Raw genomic sequence first — 24,621 nt, 5'->3', positions numbered from 1 at the left:
GGACAGGCAGGTAGCAGACGCCGAGTAGAAACCACTGTGGGGATGACTACGGACTGGCGTGGAGCATCCGTCAGCGCCGGATTAAGTGGATCTCCGTGTAATCACCGGGATGGAGAGCAGGTGTGCTGGTGATGGCCCAGCCCGGGGGTGTGGCTACCCGAGCATCACGCATTCCACAGACACAGGACCACGGACCATGACAGTTTAGTGTGAAAACAAGATCTTGATGATATTTAATTGCTACATTTATCAGTAATTACTGAGTGAAAAACACTCTTTTCTATATAAACAGGAGCTTCTTGCTTTGTTTATACATTATTTAACAGTTTTTCCTTTTTCACGTTTCCTACTTCAGCAAATGACACATGCTTGAACCAAGTGCATTCATTATGACTCAGCATGGTGCACTAAGGCCTGCATATATTAATGCTGGATTCATGATTAATATTTAACACATCCAGGAGCATTTTGCACTATTTACATCTCATATAATTTCCCCCAGGGATCAATAAAGTATTCTGATTCTGATTCTGATTCATAAGAAACACAAGTGCAACTCCCAAGCGTATTAGACACATTAAGCAGACGTTTTATTGAACTTTGCTTCTTGGACATAGATATTTAAAACCAGTCAACAGAAGTCACTCCAACAGAAAATTAGACATTCCACAGGAAGCACCGCCCTTTATTTTTCCAAGAACTTTTGGCACAAGCAACAAGAAAAGATCGTGTCGGGAAAGTGTGGGTGTGTTTCTGACAGGTCAATGAATCTATAAAGGGAAGAGAGCATTCGAAAATATCAATGAGGAAACAGGTTGCACGGCACACTCTGCCACACTTGGAGATCATGAATCGATTGAAGCCTAAGGTTCACGATCTCTGTGTAGTTAGAACTGTGAGTTTTCCACTGTGAGTTTGCAAGTCTTTGCTCTTGTTTTCATTTTTTTAATCCATGATGGAAGCTGCAAAACACAACATCATCAAAGTCCTCAACCCCTGCAAGCGAAGAAAGACCGAGATGCAGTCCTGACATATGAGTCTGGATGTCTCTGCTCTTAATTGTGTTTCTTTAGCATATGCATGATTAATAAACTGTATATTATATATAAATATAATACACACGTCTGTTAAAGCGACTACAAGAAATCACAAAATTTAATATCTGACAGAAATAAATGTATTGACCTATAATTTGTTGTCTCGGTTATGTTACAAAGACAATCTCACATTGTATATAGTGTATATATTTATGGTATGCTGCATACACACACAGTTCATTTCCCTGGGTTCCCTAACAGAAGTCTAAACTTTGTCTCCTGCTGTATCCTCGTCGTTTGAGTCTCTGTTGATGCGTGAGGTGATGCTCATGGTTTCCAAGAATAGTTGTAAAATTCCTGTTCGCGTGTGTGTGTGTGTGTGTGTGTGTGTGTGTGTGTGTGTGTGTGTGTGTGTGTGTGTGTGTGTGTGTGTGTGTGTGTGTGTGTGTGTGTGTGTAAATTGATTAGCATCAGATCCAAAATGATTTGCAAGCAATTTCTCTCAGCAAAGAGATTTTGGTGTTTACGATGTCCTTTTAGCCGTTTCCTGTTCCTGGTCTGATGGAGGTGACCTTTGTGCTCTGTAAACTAAAGAAATGACTTCAATCCATGTGGAAGGAGCAGGAGCTGTAAAGCCTTCACTCTGGTGTGGATACAATGAAGCATCACTGAAGTAGTATATGGTTTTTAGTCTCATTTATTTCCTCTTCTGGGTCCATGATATAGCGATACTGGTCCTTTGTGTTTTACCCAGACACTGACACTCAGGAGAAGAGAGTCTTTGGTCACTGAAGGTGAGAGTGGCGTGACAAAAAGCACCTCTTGTCTTGAGTCTTGTGAACCGCCTCTTTCCTACACAATCCCCTCACTGCGCTTGCTCCTCCACACCACCAGCGCCGTCATGAGAAGGGTGACCAGGATGGGCACGACAATAAACGGACCCAGGATGCGGTTGGGAGGGTCCATGGGAAGCCGTCCGGTCAGAGAGCAGTTGTGAAAGTAGTGCCTGTGGACCCGGATGAAGAACTCATCCACCAGCCGGTTGGGCCAGAAGCAGTCCATCTTCAGCGCTACCAAGTACGTGCAGTTTGTCAGCTCCTCGTAGAGCCTGCAGAACAAAACAAAAAAAGAGAAGGCAGCAAAGTGAGACGCAGAACAAACTCGCTATACACTTACCCAACAGGAAGTGTCGCTACATCCTGTCAACACTCAAACTTCAATCATGAACTTCAGGCAAAAGCAGATCCCGATCATCGGTAGCCAAGCTAGCGCCCAGTTTTCTTGCTAACGTGATAGCTGATGCATGTAGATTTTATTGGCTGTGTCAAGTTAATTCGTTTAACTAACAGCAGCTGTCACCAGGTTTTATAAAGAATGAGAAGGAAAAAAACGGATGGCATGGCTTTGCGGTGGTTAGCACCATCGCTTCACAGCAAGAAGGCCCAGACTCCAGTCTGGGGTCTCTCTGTGCCTGCCTGAGTACTCCTTCCTCCCACAATTCCTCCCAGTTAAAGAGTCACCAGTTAACCAAAATCCATACACAGTCAGGTTAATTCTGGGTTAACTGGCGATTCTAAATCACCCTACAACAGCTGGATGAAGCTCCAGCCCTCTTTTGGATAAGTGGAAGAAAATGGATGGATGGAGAAGAAATATCAAACTTTTATATTAGAATGTTTTTAATGAAAATGATTTATTATTATTGACTACTATAATTTACTTTGTGATTCAAATGAATTTTCTATAGTTGATTTAATCCAGTATGTTTCATTCATAATCATTTGTGCAAGGCCTGGAGACATCTGAGGATGGCAATGCCCTCAGCGAGGAGACAGGATGGCTAGACAGCCCAGACTGATAGTTAAGAGTGTTTCTACTCAGGAGTGACTCGGGGACATTTCTAGGGTAGAAGGAGGTTGTCATATCAAGTACAAAGCTGTTCTGTCTCTTTGTGCAAGCAGCCGTACTGACGCAGCCGGCCTCCCCACATCTTTGTGGAAATAAAGGAGCCCGTTAAACTTGAAAACAGCACAGCGCTGGTTCTGTGCGGGCTGCTCTGATTCCAAATCCATTACGCTTCTGAAACCACATCTAGGACCACCTTCCACACTGTGGGGAATTTACACAGATAAGATGTGCTGGTTTCTGTGCCAGGCATTTTACAAGATAACCTTCAACCCCCCCCAAGCTAATGGAATTATCCAATGGCATGCTAGCACTCAGGAGAGCCTCCTGTCAGAAGCTGGTTTGGGGAACATCTTTACAGGTGCGGCTTGTGTTAGTGCAGAAAAATATGACTGATCATTTTTTTTCTTACAATCAGAAAAATAGAAAGCACAGGCTAACATCTTTAAATGTTCCTGTCTACTTCTATCACTTTAGCATGTAATAAAATATAAAAACAACCTCTTACTGTATTTAGTCTCGGGAGTCAGGTCTCCTGTAGTTACTTCATTCATGTGTCTTTGTGCTTCCTGTTTAATTATTGCACTTCCTGTTTTACTTTGAAAGTCGCATTTAGTTTAGCTTCCCTTGTCTCATCTTCTGTGATTTGGTCCAGCTGTGTGTGAGACGCTGTCCAGTGTCAGTCTGTTCTTCCTGCCTCGGTTTTTTCTACATGTTTTGGTTTTATCAAATCAAATCAAATCAAATCAAATCAAATCAAATCACTTTTATTGTCACATCACATGTGCAGGCACACTGGCACAGCACATGCAAGTGAAATTCTTGTGTGCGAGCCCCACAAGCAACAGAGATGTGCAAACACAACAACACAATTTCCTGGTCACAATTTTATTTATACTTCTCAGTTTCCCTTTTTGTGTTTTGCCTTTTACCATCAGCCACAATAAACAGCTCGCTTTTAATGCTCCACCTGCTCCACCTTTGACCCCTCAGCGCTGTGAAAAAGCCAAACTGTGTGGCTTTATCTCATAAAGTAACTTTTTCCACTCATATATGAACCAAACCATAATATTTGTATTTGCACATTTAGCCAACATTAGCATTCACCCAGAGTGGCCACCTTCCACTTTATTCTCCTTTTAGCTCTGTCTTTTAGCCTCCTCCTGAGGGAAACTTGCGGCAGCTTACTATTCCACTTTGTTCACTAACTAGTCGCTCACTGTTATTGCCATTTCATGCTGGGCGGGTAGCGTGCAGCAGCTTTATCTGAGGATTTTGCTGAAAACAGCTGTCGGCTGCGACAAGAAATTTGGTTAATGAGACCTCTGAGACTAAACTAAAAGAGTAAGGACCATAAAACAAGAAAGAGGCTTAAATGCGCTTACAGCTCTGCGGGGAATTAAAAGATTAGATGATGATTTTCTGTGGATGGATCGCTACTTCTAATCAGCGCATCAAGTACTGAATATGTGCTCTCTGTTTTTAACGTGTTAGTTTAATATTGAAGCGCTTTTGCCGATGCAGCCCCAACACGAGGTCTTATTTGTGGAAGGTTTGCTGATGCAAACAGCTCAGGGCAGCTTGGCACGGCACCAGCGCTACAAAGCACTGTGTGCTGCTGTAGGTAGCAAGTTCACTTTTTCTGGGTGTATACCTCCTTCCTCGACTGTTTCCTTGAAGTCCTGCAAATCATTTGCAGCAGAGATTAAAACAAAGAACATTGGTCCTGCTGCTGGCCTAATGAGCACTGGGGTTTTAGGGGATGCTTATGAGTCACTGAGCGAAAGAAAGCACAACAGAGTCGAGGCAGGCGCAGTGCACACACAGAGATGGAAGTGGTTACCAGTTCACCCCGCGTCGCTGAGGTTAGCGTCAAATTAAAGCCGACAGTATGGAGCGTGTGTGTTTGCATGTACGCGCTTCAGCAGGCTGCTAAATGCAGCTCTCGGTGTAATTTCTGTTAGGCACCATTTCATTTGATCATAAAATCTTATGCAACAGAGAAAAGAGTGATTCAGCCTGTGTGTCAGGAGGCCATTTGGCTGCTATACACACTGCACTTTGAAAGTAAATGGTATACTATTTCAGTTTCAGCACTATCTAAACTCGGCATACAGGCTGTGACATTTCAAACTGCTCTAATAGGGTAAGTGCAAGGTAAGTTTTGCAAGGTGCTTTGAACGCATTTATGCTTCTATTGCAGATTAAATGTTTTCCAACTCAAAAGGAAGAAAAGGTTATTATCTTGTGTCCACGGGAGCAGCTTAGGAGCCTCTGTTTTCTTGTAGGACTGACCAAAACTGCAGTTCCCTAGACGACCACTTGAGGCTGACTACAAAGTTAAAGTCTGTGAGGTCAAAGTTAAAATATCTCCATGTCCCCTTTAATCACAACTATACATCAATTTCAATTGTATTTTGAACCATATTAAGATTGTACTAAGATATGCGTTGTATATTGACATGGGCAACTTTCTCTCAATATATATTACTTTTGTGCAATATCTGTAAAAAAAAACTGTCACAGAGTGACGCTGAAAAACTAGTTCATGCATTTATTACTTCCAGGCTGGACGACTGTAATTCATTATTATCAGGATGTCCAAAAAACTCACTGAAAAGCCTTCAGCTAATCCAAAAATGCTGCAGCAAGAGTCCTGACAGGGACTAGAAAGAGAGCAGATTTCTCCTGTTTTGGCTTCCTGTTAAATCCAGAATTCAAAATCCTGCTCCTCACATACAAGGTCTTAAATAATCAGGCCCCATCTTATCTTAATGACCTTGTAGTACCATATCACCCTATTAGAGCACTTCGCTCTCACACTGCAGGCCTACTTGTTGTTCCTAGAGTATTTAAAAGCAGAATGGGAGGCAGAGCCTTCAGTTTTCAGTGGAACCAGCTTCCAGTTTGGATTCAGGAGACAGACACTATCTCTACTTTCAAGATTAGGCTTCAAACTTTCCTTTTTGCTAAAGCATATAGTTAGGGCTGGACCAGGTGACCCTGAATCCTCCCTTAGTTATGCTGCAATAGGCGTAGGCTGCTGGGGGACTCCCATGATGCACTGTTTCTCCTGCACTCACTGTGTATTTATACACCTGTCTGCATTTAACCATTAGTTAATATTAATCTCTGTCTCTCTTCCACAGCATGTCTTCTATCCTGTCTTCCTTCTCTCACCCTAACCGGTCGCAGCAGATGGCCCCGCCCCTCCCTGAGCCTGGTTCTGCTGGAGGTTTCTTCCTGTTAAAAGGGAGTTTTTCCTTCCCACTGTCACCAAAGTGCTTGCTCATAGGGGCTGTTCGATTCTGTATTTTTGTGGGATCTTTACAGTATAAAGTGCCTTAAGGCAACTGCTGCTATATAAATAAAATTGAATTTAACTGAACTGAACTGCTCACCTGTGTCTCAGGTGTTGATCATTCTTAATGCGATTATATAGCAAACATTATGGATTACCTTTTGGTTCATTGTAATAACAGTCAGTCCAAGAAGTACTGTGAGTTTCTTTCCTTTCAGTGACTGCAACTTTTGTATTTTCCTTATACATTAACACTAGTTAGCGGGCTCCTAACCTAGCTTGCTTTTACTTTCCCTCTAACCTTTTTTGGTAAATTTTGGTGACCAACCCTGGTCTGCTTTAAATAAAGCTTATGTGTGAGTTCAACATGGAAGATGTGCAATCTCTCATCTTTCTCCTTCCTTGGTGTTCAGCTGCTAATCTTTTCTTTACATCACTTTCATTTTCTTGCCCACTTTCTGCGAACTAATCAGCCTGTGTGCTTTAACTCTCAGTGCTCCTCCGTCAGTCTGTACCTCCTCCTCATCTCCACCTCACCTGCTCACTCAGAGCTCCATCCAAGCCTCCATCTTCATCTTCACCACCACTGCTGGGATTCTGTTCTGCTGGGTCATCAGAGTGTAATTAGCAAGTAGCCTAATTTAATTCTCAATAAATCATATTCAGTTAGTAAACAGTATTCTTAAGAGTAGTCTAAGTACGGAGACACCGAGCTGAGGGCCTCTCGTCCTGGTCCTTGCTTACAGTGAATCACACATTTAAATTTAACCCAGAAACATAAGCTCCAAAATATGCATGTAAGAGTTTTGTTTTCAACACAGAGCTTAACCAATGTGAGGGTATCGAGTTTACTCAGAAAATTAAGAAACACAAAAATAGTCCGCTTCCTCGAATTCAATTTTCCATTTCAGCATATATCCCAGGACTGAGAGGAGAAGGTTTACAGAGATGGTTTGCCTCATTTAAACAAAGAATTAAGATAGCTTCATGCAAGGCTTGCTATTACAAACAGTAACGAAGCCTCTCGCTCTTGCTGCTATTTAAAAACCGCTTCACAATTGGCACTAATCACATGCTAAACTTGTACAGGCGGCATTTTTCTTTAAAGGTTAAAGTATTCTCTGAAGTCAAACGTGGGGAGGTGGATAAAAGAGAGAATGGAGTTCAGAAAAGGTTGTCACGTTTTATTTGTTGTTGTCTAAGACAAACAGATGATGAGACCGGAGCTTTAGTCGACATGCCTATCAGCAAAAACTGAATTCGTTAATATTGTCATTTAGTTTCTGTAACAACAAATTTCAAACACGGGTTTCCGAGGCAGAGAAATCAGCTTATGTAGGTTATCGACAACCTTTAATTCTTTGTGACGCCTCGAGCACGCGCACCCTCCGCAGCACTGCCACAAGCACAATCCTGCAGATACGACTTTGCTTCCTTTGCTAAACGTTACGCAACTTTTTATCCTCCCTACACATCGGTAAGGGGTTTATGTGGAACACAAACGAAGCACTGCACATCTAGATATTTCACTTTGATCCGCGCTGTGTAGGTGTTGGTGTGTTGGTGTATAAAACAAGCCAGTTGTTTAGTTCATCAGCATAAATTAAAGTATGCATGGTCAAACCTCAAGTGGTTTTTTAAATTCATTTGATCCATTTGGATCCCCTGAATGTGTGAGACAGAGAGAGAGACAGACGATGTGTCCAATCTCACTCATAACAAAAGGGTGTGAGATTGGAAAAATATGTCTAAATGTACAATAATTTCACAGCTTGTGCTTATGTAACCTGCTTCGGTATGCAGAATCGTATTCTCTGAAACATCCCGCCACCGACCATCTGTGAACCACATGCAGGGAAAGGTGGAGAAAAGGCGAAGGACACAAGATGCAGACGGAGGGTCAGGCTTTTAAACCATGAGGGCGGCTGAATTAGACACGACTCTGCTGTTTCAACTAGTTTGATCCGCTGACAGAAGAGCAGTGTGAATAAATAAAACCAAAGATGATGAATAAGTAAAAAAAAAAACACACAGACGCTGCTCCGGTGACTTGCCGGCTCAAAACTGGTCCTTTATTCTGCTGACTGGAATACGAGGAGTCGGGCTGGCAAAATGTCCAGGTACGGCGGCAGATTGATGGGGCGTTTATGAAAAAATAATGGCGCACTGCACGCTTGTATTTTGTGAGGGACTCTGCTGTCATGTTGAGTTATTCACAGTAACTGGAACAACAAACATCGTTATCTCGACCATGGAAGTCATGCTGTCAGTGGAAAATTAATTATTAGCTGAGGAGACTTGTTGGTGGTGCAGATCTAGATGGATTATTAAAAACGAAATAGTGACAAAATAATGACACACAATCCAGGGAAAACCTCCCCTCAGTCTCACAGCGTGAGGTAAGGGGAGGGGTGATGCTTCCTGCAGAAACGCTCTTTTATTCTCTGCTGACTTTCTTTCTTTTTTTTTTTTTTTATCTCAAACTGAAAATGTCACTTGGGAAATCCAGTTAAAGTAAAAAATATACCCTTGGTTTCCTGTATAATGTTGCACTCCCCATGACCTCCGAGTTATATTATATTTAGGAGTAGTTTATATTTAGTGGCATTAAACCACTCTATGAAATTACAATCAGAGTGGCGAGCGTCCCTGGAGTCTCGCTGCTGTTAGTTCAGGTCGACTGTAACCACGCATGAAAGAAATGCAGCTCCGTTTTTCATGTCTGAAGCGAGTCCGGCCGGCAGTAGGTGTGTCGGCACAGCGGGGAGAAAAATAACTGAATCTGGCTAAACCTTGGCTGCAAATCAACTTGCTTCTCATCACCGAGCCACATGATGAATGGCTCGGCCAATCAAATCTGTAGAAAGGCACTTCCCTGGTATTACTTTGTAATGGGAATGCCATATTCTTCCTCCTTAAATTGCAATCATCACGACAAAAGATATAGCCTAATAACTGCTGAAGAAAATATTATGAAACCCTGTGCAGTGTTCAGCCCTTAAACTATAACAGGAAGTATCAGCCCACACCGCTGCAGCTGTATTAAAACGATGACACATCTCTCATGTGAAAGTCGACTCCTCACGAACAATTTTATAAACTCTAAAGAAAGCTGAATGCAGCTTTCTCACCACCGCAGGATTTGGGACATTTGTCTTAATGCTTGATGCTCCTCCTGATGCAGCTCTGAAGGGATTTTGTCTCCTGGGAATGAACTGAGGATCAGTCACTTGTCAAAACCACTGCACTAAGAAATCATACATTTTTTTAGCACTAAATTATCCAAACATGATCAATGGACACTTTGTTGCCATGCAGCATATCTAAAAAGCCAATCAGATGGCAGCAACTCAGTGCATTTATGCATGTAGGCATGGTGAAGATCAGAATAGGAAAGAAGGTGATTTAATGAGCAGCAGACCAGTTGCCACTCCTGTCAGCGAGGGTCTGGAAACTGAGGCTGCAGTTTGGACCTGCTCACATAAATCGGACATCACAGGTTTGGAAATGTGTTTCTTGGTCTGATTCTGATGGTAGGATCATAATTTGGTGTAAACAGCATGAATGGATCCATCCAGCAGATGTTCAGGCTGTTGGTGTTGGTGTAATAGTGTGGGGAATCTTTTCTTGGCACTCTTTGGGCCTCTTAGTACCAACTGAGCATCATTCAGACTCCACCTCCTGCTTCCAGCAGGACGACGCACCAAGTCACAAAGCTAAAATCAACACAAACTACTTGAACGTTGAGTTCACTGCACTCAAATGGGCTCCACAGTCACCAGATCCCAATCCATTCGAGGCCCTTTGTGATGTGGTGGATAAAGAGATTCGCATTGTGGGCGTGCAGCTGACGAATCTGCAGCATCACGTCAGTGTGAACCAAAATCTCTGAACCATGTGCCACAAAGAATTAATGCAGTTCTAAAGGGAAAACAGTGTACCTAATAAAGTGTCTGGCGATTCAAATGAGACACCGTTCTGACTCCTGCCCTTATACATCCCTTGCTAATCACATTATGAAAGTATTCAGATGTCGCTTGTGGGCAAAGATGTTAATAAAGTCAAGAATGAGTTTCTCTCTGCTCATCAGAGTCAGGCCGTTACTACGTTTTTAATTATTTATATTCAGAGAGTGTTTATCATCTGTTTCACTTCCATTTTGTGGAGACGAGTTAGTCGACCGGCAGAGATGCCGTTGTGTTGTGAGGAGATCAAACAAAAAGAGCACGCTGCTGTAACAGTCTTGATCAACAGCGCCACGGTCACATCTGATGAGATATAAGAGATCCCTTGAAGAAAAACTGGGATGACAAGCATCAAAGAGCTAGAGCTGAAGCTGAGGACGGGGAAATTAAAGGTTTTACACACAGATACAAATCTATGAGGACCTCAAACTGTATAATCTCGGGAAAGGAGTCAGCTGTCAACCAGAAAAACCTCCTCATCACTCACACTCATTGTTGAAAATATTCCTGCTATGAATTCTTGGAGATATTGTCTTAGAGAAAAACGGAAGAAATCCATCCAAACCAAAGAAATCCAAAGAAAACAAGTCAAACACTCTACAAGGACATCTGACAAAAAGTCCTACTTTTTCTTCCTACTTTGTTATTTTGTGGACCTCCAGCGTCTTTCTTCCTCCTCTGTGTGTAATTTCTTTCCCTCCCAAGAGGAAAAGTGATAAATATTTAGCAACGTTTGAAAGGTGTGCTTTGTTCTGGTAGTGCAGTGTTTTCTGTTGCTTTTGGCACCTGAAATGCGCACATGCCGTCACATGGTTTCTCCCTCAGATTATATATGTTTTTCACTTTTCTTTTCTCTCACCCGTCGTATACATTTCAAATCAAACATCATATCATGGGGTGAACAGATGGAGCTTTGAGTGTGTGAGGATGTTTATTTTTGACATGTGTGTGTGTGCATTTGTGTGTGCGTGTGTAGATAGAATCGCTGCATTTGTGTTTGTACTTGTGTATGTTTTCTGCTCAAGTATAAATTACTCTGTCAGCTCTGTTTGCGTGAAAGTCTGTGAGTTAACATTTGCATGCGTGCGTGTGTGTGTAGTATGTTTATAAATCTTTGTGGGGACCAAACGTTGGACGTTTACTACACTTGTGGGGACCAACAGCTGTTATGGGGACAAAATCCCCGTCCTCACCAGTGTAAAGGCATTTATGTGACTCCAAATGTGGTTTTAGTGTCAGGGTTACAGTTACGTTATGGTTAGGTTTAGGGTAAGGGTCAGGGTTAGGAATGAATCTTTGATGGTTAGGGTAAGCGGCTAGGGAAAGCAATATGTCAATGAGATGTCCCCACAAGGATATGAATACACACATGTGTGTGTGCAGAGGTTCAGACATCACTGCTGGATTTGGACACATAAACAAAGTCAGATGCTACGAAGTGGTCATTGCACTCTGTGAAGTCAAGATACAAAAACCCAAAGAATTATTGCAAACAAGCATGAAACCTGCCGATGGTGCATGTGTTCATACACAGCTTACGCCTCAGGTCCAGTTCAACACTGCATTACAGTGAAGTTAAGCTAAAACACACACATGCAGTATAACCTGGGATTAAAGTGGATGTTTGGGATTGTTTGCTTTTTCAGTGGCAGTTACTGGAAGTCCTGCGTTCCACACAGCTCACCAAACATCATCAAACACAGTTTTGTGCAGTTTGACCCCCAAAAATATAAAAAGCTAATCAAAGCTTCAGTTACTGCATTCACAGACTGGACATTTAACCCTTTAAAGGCTGAAATATGATATATAATTATATTTTAAATCTACAAATTAAACGTCAGCTGATTGCAGCCTGTACACAAAGAGACAAATCTACTAAAGCACACAACAAAAATGATGTGTTTAGTGAACCTTCTGACAAGTTTTTAAAATAATATTAATTTGCAAATATGAGTTTAATTTGTATTGCTTATAAATGTGCAATTATTTAGGTTTTGCACAGTAGGTCAGGGTCAATTTAAGCAGATGATGTTCTTTTCTAACGCGTGCTAAATTCCACCTTTTCATTTGGACAGAAGCCAAAACGGGTCACATAACATCTGCCTACATGCAGAATATTCCAGGAAGTATTTGGTTAAATCCACAAAGTAAACATCAGCTGATCGCAGAAACAAATCTACTAAAGCTCACAACAAAAATGATGACATGAGTGAGTCATTTTCTTACACTACACTGCTCTGTCGTCCTTCGGGGTTCCCCCATCTGCCGAGTGCTGCTGAAAATCCTGAATATATCAATATGAAACAGGTTGGGATGGAGAGACACAAGTTCAGAAACAAGATAAATAAAATATATATATATAAAATTAATACTCTGCACCACTTCCACTTCCAGATTCTGTCTTTGTATAGTTCCATATGTGTGCTCACTCATATGGATTTAATCTATTCCTCAGAGGCTTTTTTTCAGCTAAATAAACCTGCAGCCATTGTTCACATGTTATAATAAGTTGCCTAATAAGTAGTCTTGTGATGGGAGGAAGCATCGGAGTTAACACAAAGTGTCAGAAGTCAAATTGGTATTCCAAGCTGAGAGAAGATTTCTCGACACTGAATCAAGACTAGATTGAAGGTTTCTAGGAGGGCAGTGCATGTAATCAAAGCACGTTCAGGCAGGTCAAAACTGAGCACACTGTTCAATACATCAGGCGTTGTTCACAGAAAGATAGAAAGTAACTTCACCACAGATGCAGAACTTATAAAAAACAAAGGAAACAAAAGTCAATCAGCAAAAGATCTGTGAGGAGACGTTTGGTTTGATGTGAGTCTCTGTAAATAAGGATTCTTACTGAAATCAGATCATGTCTCAAAACTCTGAAAGAACTACTTATATAAACTAAATAAGCTCAAGGTGGCTATCAGATTTCCGTCTTATGGAGGCACTTTGATGATGCTGGGATAACAAATCTCAAGTATATTCTATCAATAAATCAATTTGTAATTACACATATTTACTAGTGAGTATGGAAAGAACTTGAAAATTAGTTACTTTGTTCCTTTGAATAATAGTCTGCAATAGACTGGTGTCTACTCCAGGTGGGTCCAGCCTCCTGTGACCAGCAATCCATCCATTTTATTGTCATAAACTTCTAGATGTCCACATAAAGGTGTGTAGTGATGGTTTATCTTCAGGGAAAGATCGATGTATTGCACTAAGGCCCAGTGCTTCCTCCAGCTTCCTTGCTGTGGATCTACAATTTCACTTTTCCACTCCTGTCACTCACATTTGCCTAAACCCACATGTGGCCGGCGCCACTATGAAATGTGAAAACTATGGACCATAACAAGCTGATTCTTACAGTCCATAGCTCACAGTGAAAAAATACAATACTATGCTTGAGAGCACGCTGTAACGTATTTGCAGTAATGACACAGATAGAGGTGAAGACTTCCTGTCATATAACTGCAATCTGATTTCTTTTTTACCTGCTTTTGTCGCAGGAGCAACAAAGGTAGCAGCAGGTGACCACAGTGAGTACATCAAAGCTTTTCTCCTTATAATGAGGCACAAACTTGTAAAGGCAGACGTGTTATTTATGATACCGTTAGAACGCAGATGAAAAACGTGGCAAATTAATTGATGGGCTGTATAAACAGGCATGGTGTGTTTGTGTTTGCTTATCTGAAAAGATAGTGTATCACTGAACAGCGCTATAACGACAGAACAGAGAGAATGAGAAGCAACGGTGCACAACAGCGGGAGGAAAATATTCTCATCTTTAATTCCTTTCCAGCTTCAGCAGAAACCCGGTGGGACCAGTGAATCGTCAAAGTGAATGTTTGCAGTATTGATGTGAAGGCACAGAACAAGAAGACGGCTCAATTAAAGCAGAAAACACCTTTTGTTGTGTGCTCCTCTAAGGGCTTCTATATATGCACATTATTAGCTTACACTATATTGGCATCTGCACACAGTGCAGTCCTAAGAACTCCTGAAATTACATTTCGAACTAAGCGAAGAAAAAGATTATAAAGATGCTGACTTAGAGCAACAATGGGAGAGAAAATGAAATTCTACGTGGGGTTTTTTTCGGATTGCAAAGATTTCTTCTTCTCACAGCAAGATTTCTTTCTTCTTTTTTTACAGTGTGGATATGATGTGGTTTGACTTTTTTTCTTTATGGAAAATAAATCAGAGCTTAACAAAATGTAACTGGAGTTTTCTTCCTAAATTACAGTCTGCATAAATGATGCTACTGACAGGCTGCTTCCTGTTCTGTCCGTGTTTGTGTCCAGCTATCACATATCAGGCTAATGCGAATGAAAAACCACCCTTACTGAGGCAAGTATTCGAATCATCGTCCTAACGCTATTAAAGATTTATTGCATAACAGCTGCAATCATGCAGCAACGCAGCCACTGCTGGACGTTATCCAGTCATTAGAGTTATGAAAACATAAGCAATCCATTTCTAATCACCAAGTAATCAGCTGTTTAATCACACAGGTCCACAGAGAGGGAACTTCAGTAAGCTTTCCACACTACTGAGCTCACTAGATTTATCTGGCCCGGGTTTGTGCATAAACCAATATGAACTCAGCTCACCCACAAAAGGGTTTTTAAATTATTACAGACGGCTTACGAACATGCATGACTGACTGACCAAAATATCCTCTAACAAAAACACAGGCGGAAAAATCTCGCAGAATCACAGATGATGGTTATTTTCAAACGTGTGCAGTCTGAAAATGTATTTAAGGTCAAAGGCAGAAAACATCATATCATTCTTTGTATTCTAACCCTTTACTTGTGTCCAGCTGGATGCTGAGTTCAAATAATGGCTTTTTCACCTGACAAACAGGTAACTGTAGCTGAAATGACACACATCAGATTATTTAGTAATTTTTAAAAAAGTGTTTCAACCCAGCAACTACACCCAAAGGCCATGTTTGATTCTGATAACATATTTCTGTTTACAATTCTCGACCTGGAATGGCTTAAAATGAAGTTTCTTTCATTTGGGATCATTAGCTGTGTCGGTACAGAGAAATTAGCTCCAGCAATCCAAATATTGGCAAGAAATTTTTAATTGAGTGAAGAAAACCAAAGTAACGACAAGCCGTTATTTCTAGTGTGTAGCAAACAAAGTCCAGAAAAACCTTCACAAATGCGGAAGTGGAGAAGTTGATCAAAGCTCCAGAAACCAGTCGTTAAGGGAAGATCAGAGATTTTATGAAATACTGCTGCTAAGAACCAGCAGTGATGGAGACTGATAGGAATAAGAGAACTGCATGAGCCAAGAAAGAGAAAAACTGCCGGCACAATGCACTTTGCTCTCATGCTTTTTGTTTTGAGAGCTGTTTGTGCAGAGAACATCAACATACGGTATCTGCACGCATGGTTCCCAACGTGGGGGAGAGCCCTTCATCCCACGGCCGGACCACCGCAGCCACCTTACCCAAACCCCACTCACATGACTTTGGATGAATTCGACCACAAAGTGAAAGAAAAGCAGTCAACAAGTGCTCAGCATATGTGTCCTGTTAGACTGTCTGACAGGCCAATGCCAAGTGTGCAAAGCTGCTATCATCCTCTGAAGGATCTAGAACACAGTTTTTCATTGTTTCTGGTGCATTTTTCTTTAATGAACAAACAGAAACAAAAAGAATTCCCATTTTTCATCACTAGTATCATTTTACACAGCATTTAAAAACCGAATCATGTGATATAGCATGCTGTAAAAGTAAAAATGAATACCTGTAATGAAAGCATGAATCCAGGCTATAATGATTTCTAATGAATCACCAGAATTGGCCTTTTGGGATTCTTTAAATCAGTTCACCTTTGAGGATTTCTAATTATTTCCTTTTCACAGCAAATCAAGACTAAAACAGAGCAAAGCTTAAGTGGATTTCAGAGCGTTTATGGACTAAAGCTGGAGAAGTGTGTCTGTGCATGTGTCGGGAGCTAGAATAAGCTACTTCCATAATGAGCGCAGTAATGTAATAATGTGCTACAATTAGCTGACTAACCCAACAGACGGTGTAGATAGATGAGCAGACACAGCCCTCAGTGTCTTGTGCTACTGAGGCTGGCAGATGGACTGACTAAAGCGAAAGCGTATCTAATAGACCCCATAAATATTTATAGGCACGCAATTATCTCGAGTTGTTGGTATTTTTAGAGGAAAAGATGCACTCAACAAAACCAAACTTCTCAGGATGATTCGGACTCAGCTTCTTATATCTGGTCACTGATTAGACGTTAGTGGGACTTAATTCACAAACACTGGCATGTTTTATGTCAGCAGTGCCTGAAAGAACCACTTTAAATGTCTTTACATGTTTACAGCAAATAAAGGGATATTAGGCTTTCAATTAGAGAGGAAGGACGTGGTTAGAACTGCGAAGCATTTAATTGAACTTTTCCATGATGTAACCTAGTCCTCACTGAAAGCTGCTACACGAGGAACATAGGAAGGAGTCTGAGTCAGCAAACTGGCTCAGACTTGGCAGTTACATCGATTGAAAAATTGCTAGCATTAGCAGGAAACTGTGGTGACTTTCCAGAGTGAATGTGAGGATGAGCCTGTTATTTCTTCTTGTAAAGGTTGAAAGGGTTTTAAAGTGGAAGCATATATTAAAACTTTCAAACTAGTGTTAATTCATGTTTAGATACTACCTTCGAGGTTTTGCTTTTTCATTAAATATATGTTTTTTCTTTTTAAACATGATTAGAATTCAGTTTATTACTCATTTTATCACAAAACATACACAAAATCCGAAATGCAGGATCCGGGACGCAGACTGCTAAATAAAACTCTAAATGAAAGTGAAGTGAAATGAAAGCAAAGCAAAAAAAATCCAAAGTGACAGGTGTACATGGATGAAAAAAATCTTGGTAAATTAACATACACTGTGACAAAGACAGAGGGAAGGACTATTTATACACATGGGAAAAACACATGTGTATAAATATCTATACACATTGTTTTTTCCCCACCTGTCTCCACTTCCCGATGAGGTGAGGTGATGAAAAATACTCAGCAAAAGCAAGGATGCAAACAATATTGTCAAACACAGGGGAGGAATTAAAACAAAGCAAAACACCAGAGACAGAAACTTTCAAAGTAAAACAGGAACTAAGCTGCAGGAACAGACTACACTGATCCAAAGGAACGCTGGGCAAACTAAACATAAAGGACAAGCTGCATAAAGAATAACTAGAAGTCAAGTAAAAGCTGAAACAAAAACCAACTGGGGTCACACTTATTATTTGGATTGATGCTTTTATGGCATTTCTCTACGCTTGCTGAGTGTACAAAGAGCTTTCTGCTACAAATTTCATATATACAACATTTATTTACCTTTACTGTGAAGCACTTTGTCTAAAATCTGTGCGAAAACATGCAGATGAGACAATCAAACCACTGACCTTCCAATTAGCAGGTGACTCTAGTACAGATTGTGTTTTTGAGCAACTATTACTGATTTTAATTTCATCACATTATCACTGGAAAAATTCACAACTGCCACGAAACACTTTATGGCCGGTATGGGGCTTGAACCCACAACCGTTTTAGTAGTAATAGTTGCCTAGCTTCTTCAGCACTTTATTCTATTTAAATAGTTGTAGTCAATCATAAACTGAATCACTGTTTAACATATTTGGTTTGCTAATGTCGCTCAGTCCCAACTAAACATAGCACCATATAGTATGGAACTAGCTCAGTAATGTCTGCTACTCAAAGCAAAACCAGATGAGTGGGTAAAACAATGACTTCTGGTGTAGACAGGAGGATACATTTTTCTTCTTTAAAAACTTACACAGCAGTTTGGCTTAAAGTGCCAAGTTACATTTAAGCCTTCAGGCTAGTCTTAACGCGATGATAAGTGTCTGTTTTGGCTGAAAATACAGTTTAACTGTGACAGTGAGCCACACGGATAATGAATTGTGGGCTGTGTAAGCAGTGACGTTCAAGAGTTTACCGGCCTCCCTAAAACCAAACCTTCATCAAGCTTTACTTGACAAGGCCTGGAGGCTACATGGTGATTCCTTGATTCCTAGCTGAAGGAAATGAAAGCACTCAGAAATTATATGGTACTTGCAGATGGATTCATAGATGCGCAGTTTAAAAAAACAAGGGTGAGCTCAAAGACGGCCCTTCATATGTTGATTTAGATTAAGAGATAAAAACAGACTGCAGACGACAGATTAATACTTAATACTGCAGGTTGATCATAAACAACATGTTCTGTGTTTTCTACAAAGAAAAGAAATATGCTAATCTGTCCTCCTCGTGTAACAGCATGGGCGCATACTTTGTCTTACATTTCAGGAAGCTCGTAAACAAACACATGGTGTCTGCCTCAGGTTGTGATTAATTAACCCTCCCTGCTCAGCTGTCACTCAAAACCATTTACTGTTCTCGCACTTAGACGCTTAGAGGATAAACACACTCGTATTTTTTAATTTACCGCCAAAAGGCCTTTAAACGGTTCCTTCATTTGGTTTTGGACTGAGAAAAATGAACAGCTAATCCTGAGAGGGATGCTTGCATTCAACAACCAGCATTCTAGAAAACCTGTTATGGCACTCAGATGTCATTTATAAAAAAACGATTACAGTGTTTATACTGAGAAAGTGTGATGTGGATAGACATATACAGCTTCTAACAACACAATCTTGTTGTTAGTGTCTTTATTGCTGTAGTTACATTTCTTATATTGTTGTGAAATTTCCAAAAGGACAAATAAACATAAATTGCTTAAACTGTGTTGTAAAATCACTCTGGTCTTTGGATTAAAACACTTCTGTCATGCCTGCTGAGAAGATCAATGCCAAGTTATAGATGTTTAATAAAGAGTCGTCTGCCTTGTGACATTAAACAGTTCTTCTGTTTTCACTTGAGTAATTTATAACAATCCTATTATCATCGTAGTAACACGTCATTCTGATTAAATTGTTTAGGACGTGACAGACCAAACTCCACTAAATGGCTCTTTGGTGTGAAATACACAGAGTATAATCTGCAGCTTACAGTCCAGCCTTTACAGGTGAAGACCTCGTAGCTGCACATCTCCTCTGTGTAGGCAGTGACCGCTGTCATGTGTATTATTAAGGGGTCTGTGGTACTCTGACCTCACAGAGGCTCCGGGGCTCTAACAGCTATGAGAACTTTAGCGAGAGCTTTCACAGCTGAATGAGATGGAAGTGAAATATGAAAAATAACAGAATAAACCTTCGTGGCTCAGACTGGGCAGCAGTGTGGGATAATTGGAGCACATCTGGCTTTAAAGAGTTATCAGAGCAAACACTTACAAGTAGTGTGAGCTGCTTTCTCGTAGAGCATCTGTGAACAGCTGTTTTAGTTCTCCCGCCAGGAAGTGAAATACTCACCACTTGCATGTTGGATCATCGTGACCTTAAACTGGAGTTTAATTTTAGGGAGGAAGAAAAAGTTGCAGGAAGCAAAGTCTGGCAATTGAAAGATAAAGTTGTGACTAACATAAGCTGCCCTCGTGCGACAGCATGAGCTACAGTCCAGGTGGCTGATACAGCACAACTGTGCGACCCTGAGGGGACGAATCCACTGTGCATACTGTCATGAATGTGGGAAAAACAATGAAGAGGCTCCAAGTTATAATCTCAATTTCATGCAACATCTTTATTACTGCACACTGCAGACCTCCTCCTGTAAAAACAGCTGTTTGGTCTCTGGATGAAAGCCAGAGATCCAGCTCTCATCGCCAGTGACGATCCTCAGCATCAGTGTTTTGATCCGTGGTGAAATTACAGATGCTGACATGTAGGTGGTCAGGATGAGACTTCCATGGAGGGGTCTAAAAATAGCAGCTCTGCTGGAAGCAGTTCCGTGGCACACCGAGAGATGACCTCAAAGAGGCGAAATTTGAATCAGATATGGCTCTCAGTTTTTACAGATGCTGAGCCTTTTGATCGCAGCTCATATGATGGGACTGCTGTAAGTGTTTTCTGTGGAGACACAACAAGCAGCTCCAGCAGGGCCACAGGCTGAATAATTATAAAACGCTGTCATAGCTTTAATTTGATTTTTGTGCAAGGATTAATGAGAGAAAGAACAATGACATATGTAGTTTCATTTATCAGAGCACTCCAAATAATAATCAGAACGATTTGCTTTTTTTTTTGCAGTTGTTTATAGCATTTAGAGAATCTTTTAGTGTCTAAATTTTTAAAGTGGTGTCATCAAAGTGTTTGAAAATGGAAAAAACTGAACATGGATGGTGACATGTTATCATTCGTGTCTTCCGCTGGTTGTCTGTCTTCCCATCAGCCTCCCATCTGCAATCGTGGACGTGTCATTTTTTTCCATCTGCTAAGTGTCTCATTCATACCTGAGTGCTGGCAGGCCAAATGATTCATTTCATCAGCATTCTGCTTTTCAGTTTGCCACAAAACCACCATGACAGCGACATGCACAAAACCACAGCAGGGCATCACGTAGCACAATAAGTTGATTAGTTTCAATTAAAGATCCCACTGCTGATAAACTGGCGGTGCCGCTGACACTTCCTCTAGTTGTGGGGACATTAAAAACGCATTGTTGTTTTTGCATCTTCCTGTTGTCGTTCTGGATGTACAAATAAGCATCGGCGTCTTTTCCTCTGCCTCTGAGGAACCAGGTTGCCTACTTTCCTTTTCCAATTCTTTGCTCTGTTTTATGCAAGCTGTAATTCTTTGGGGGCAAAGAGGCGTTACAGTTTTTTTGTTTGTGTTTTTAACTTTCAGCAGTGATGAGATGATTGTGTTCTTTTTCCTGTCCTCGCGCAGCGATGCTGAAAGTGTCTAAACAAGCTCGACAGCGGATGTTAAATGGACTCACTGAGCCACACGTCCTGCACTTAACATTTAAACGTCATTACCGTGCACAGGCTCGACGCTCACATTTGACCTCGTGAATTTCACTCGTGAAACTTGAGCTATAGATTCGATTAAACACGGTGAGCAGATCCAAATTATGAGGCAACATTTAAACTGCTGCACATGAATGCAGCATAGTCAAAAATTAGCACAGGCCCTGACGTACGCTGTGAGAGATTAGACAACTCTAGCAAAATAAATCAATTATCAGAGTGTTGCAGAACAAATGTCTGCACAGTGAAAGAAAGAGAGTGTGTGCACGCTGGGGGCTATGCTAAGCTACACTGAGCACAGCAATGCATCAACGTGTCACGATTAGCTGACTAACCCAAGAAACACAGCAGATGGATGGTAGGAAGAAAAAGAATATTAATGATGCTAAACATTAACAGCATTAATTCAAAAACTGTAAAATATTTACGATTTGCCAGCATGTAGATAAAACTTGTAGTTTTATCTCTAGTACACGGGAAAATCTCTTGAAATGCATGCAGAAGGTTTATCTGAACGCTACGATGCTGGAGGGGAAAAAAAAGTAAAGGTCACATCATGCGAGCGCCTCAGATATTTCAATTATCTCGTTCTTTCTTGCAAAGGCTGCAAAAGCATTTTCTTGCTGATTGGCTCTGTGGCAGTGTTGTTATCGTCACTCTCACAGAATCAAACTGGCTCCTGTGGAAAATACGCTTATTTAAGCACACCTCCCTAAAAAGTCTTGTGTCAGGAGGTCATCTTATTTAAAATGATCACACGGTGACGGCTGCATCTCACACACTGCAGACCGATCAGGAATGCAAAGATGTGACTGGATTTTCTGCTGATGAGCTTTACAGCAGCTCGGTGATTAGTGCCGTCACCTGCGAGTCAAACTCATATCGGTGCAATGGATCGTGCAATGCACCCGTTTCCTCCACCAGCCTCAAAATGTCTCTAATTTATGGTGTGTTATTGAGCAATGATGCGGTATCTGCGCAGGGCGTCACTCTGGACGAGATGGGGGACGTTACAGCACACTCTCTCGACAGGGGAACAAAGTGCTGTGACACAAAAATAGCTGCACGAGGGACTCGGGGACACCAAATGTATTTGAGATGTTACTTAACCAAAAGAGGACGTGCAATATAGCATTAGCAACTTTGCAGAGGGAAATAATACAGCAGAGGGGAAAAGGGATGATAGGGAGCAACGGAAAACACATTAAAATATGGAGCAGAAGGGATTGTGGAAGAAGCAGGGGAATGAAGGAAATAGAAAAACATTTGACTGTAGTTATGAGGGATAAAAAAAAAAAAAAAAAAAAAAAAGAAGCTGTTCCCCTTTCCAGCAGATGAAAGAGGAGATAGCTGTAAAGATAAAAGATGAAATACTGTATTTAATTAAATTTATGCCGTAATGCAGAAATAGATGGGCATGCAAAGTCAGTTAGGCGGCCTTTGAGCCTTTTTTTTCCTGTGCGAAAGCTTCAGACATCTAATAGAAGTATTGTGAGGAAAATACGCAGAGGCATTTAATAATGTATGCTGCAGTGAACATAAGGACAGTGTTAAGTATTCGATGCGGTGGGAGCCGCGTATAAACCCCGGCTGATGTGATAGTTGTGACAGCAGAGGACAGAAGTGAGACAAGATAGCTGAGGAACGTTACTACTTTTAACAGCTGAGGCACACTGAGTGGTAGGAAGGAGCCCCATGCAACTGCCCCCCCCCCCCCCCCACACACACACACACAAAATGTCATTGGAACTGAATTAGAACTCTCCAGAGGAATCTTTGCCCGAACGCAGCACTTCCTCGAAGGGGAGCGACTGTCCTGATATTTGACCTTACTCAGCTGGACCGTTTTTGACATTTCGGTCCGTCATTCCCTTTTTTTTTCTTTTTCCTTTTCCCGCTTCCTGTTTTGTTTCAGACCAAAAAATATATATAAATTATGGAGAAATTAAATACTACATACATTTGATAAAACCTTTTTTTATTTGGGATTTACAAAGTTGTCCAGTATTTGTACACAAGCGTCGATGAACTGATAAACTGCACGTGTGGAAGTAACCTTTGAAGTGTATTTCTTGTAGAGCAGCAAGATGAGGATGTTTAAATGAGCTCAGTCTACTAAACACATCATGGTTCTCGAGTATGTGGAACAAGGTCTACAGATTAAAGAAATAAGGTTATTTTTTAACTTAAAATGCTGACATGATATAACACATAAATCATTACTGGCAAATAAACCCTGCGTTTACCCTTGAAGGAAAAGTTATGCACATTTAATCACGACAGAGCAAACCTTTTGAAAAACAGAAGAAAAGTTTGATAATTACATGCTTTTTATCTGGTTTTTAAGTCTCCCTGAGATCTTTGATAATGCACGCACTTAAACCCTACGGTTTAATGACTTCTACATCCAGATAAATTTGACCAAATTTATTGCTAGGACCTTGGAAAGCAGTGATATCACTAAAAAGACCCTGCAGAAGGGTTAAACTAACATTTATCTGAATATATAAACATACAGCACTGCATAAAAGTCACCACGCATTTCTCTAAACTTTGCTAGAAAAGTGGCCAATAGGTGCAGCGATTTATTGAAACATTTGCAAACACATGGAATATAAGGTCAGTAAATATTTGCTGTGACCACTTTTATTGTCAAGTGTTCCTCTGACTGAGGTGTCCACACTTGAAAAAGACCAGACTTTGAATTTCACTCAACTTTATTTAGACCAACTAGTTTGATAGCTGGTAGGTAGCAGCAGGTAAAAAACCTTTCAACACAAAAATAAAGAACATTTCATTAACCATTCAGATAAATTACACAGAAGACAGATGAAATAACAAAATACACTTCAGTAAAGCCATTTACCATGTGGTTAACTGTGTTAATTTAACTGTGGTTCTTAAATAAATATACACAATGTGTCTTCTTTGCATTTAACACTTTTTTATAAACAATTGTATTTTAAAGTATACATTTTAGAGTTCACAAACATTTTAATAGACTTTAAGGATTTTCTTTACAAAGAATTATTTTCTTTAAATCAAAACCAAACATTTATTCACTAGTTTTACGATCCACCCAAGGATTTGGGGTAACTATTTTTAATATTAATTAACATAAATATGTGGGAACACTAACTGCACAAACAATTTATTCAAACTTAAACATTCATTTTTGTCAATATAATTAAACTTAAATGCAGCAACTATTTCCCTAAGCGTAAAACATTTGCACAACTGAGCTTCCATAGTCCCAGATACATCTGCAAAAGCAAAATGTGAACTCAAGAGCTTACCGATAGCCTGTCTTGTTCAAAGTCTTCCTCACAGTGGAAAAGTGCTTTGTTTGCCGTCCTCTCAGTATGTTGCACCCGGGTCAAATGACTGCTGCATGCATTTAAAGGTTTACTCGGCACGCCCACCCTTGATTGCTCTAATGTGGCTCACCTGGCAGGGCGGCGCACACCAGGCCGTGCTTAGTTGTTGATTGCACCCAAGGTCTAATCAGCGGCCATGGGT

At 40.7% G+C, this 24,621-nt stretch overlaps 1 protein-coding gene across 2 annotated transcripts in view; it reads right to left on the bottom strand.

The window, feature by feature from the left end:
• Positions 1 to 1,390: 1,390 nt before the first annotated feature.
• The window catches only part of ramp1 (receptor activity modifying protein 1), a 70,700-nt gene continuing 47,469 nt past the window's right edge, over positions 1,391 to 24,621 (bottom strand). For both annotated transcript variants that reach the window (XM_080902659.1, XM_080902660.1), the window contains exon 3: positions 1,391 to 2,145. In XM_080902659.1, the coding sequence (XP_080758785.1) occupies positions 1,890 to 2,145 (256 nt within the window). In that variant the 3' untranslated portion in view covers positions 1,391 to 1,889. The remainder of the gene's footprint in view (positions 2,146 to 24,621) is intronic.

The sequence above is a fragment of the Rhamphochromis sp. 'chilingali' genome, assembly GCF_963969265.1.
Source record: "Rhamphochromis sp. 'chilingali' genome assembly, chromosome: 14".
In the NCBI taxonomy this organism is placed as follows: Eukaryota; Metazoa; Chordata; class Actinopteri; order Cichliformes; family Cichlidae; genus Rhamphochromis; species Rhamphochromis sp. 'chilingali'.
This window is presented reverse-complemented; position numbering and strand designations above follow the sequence as displayed.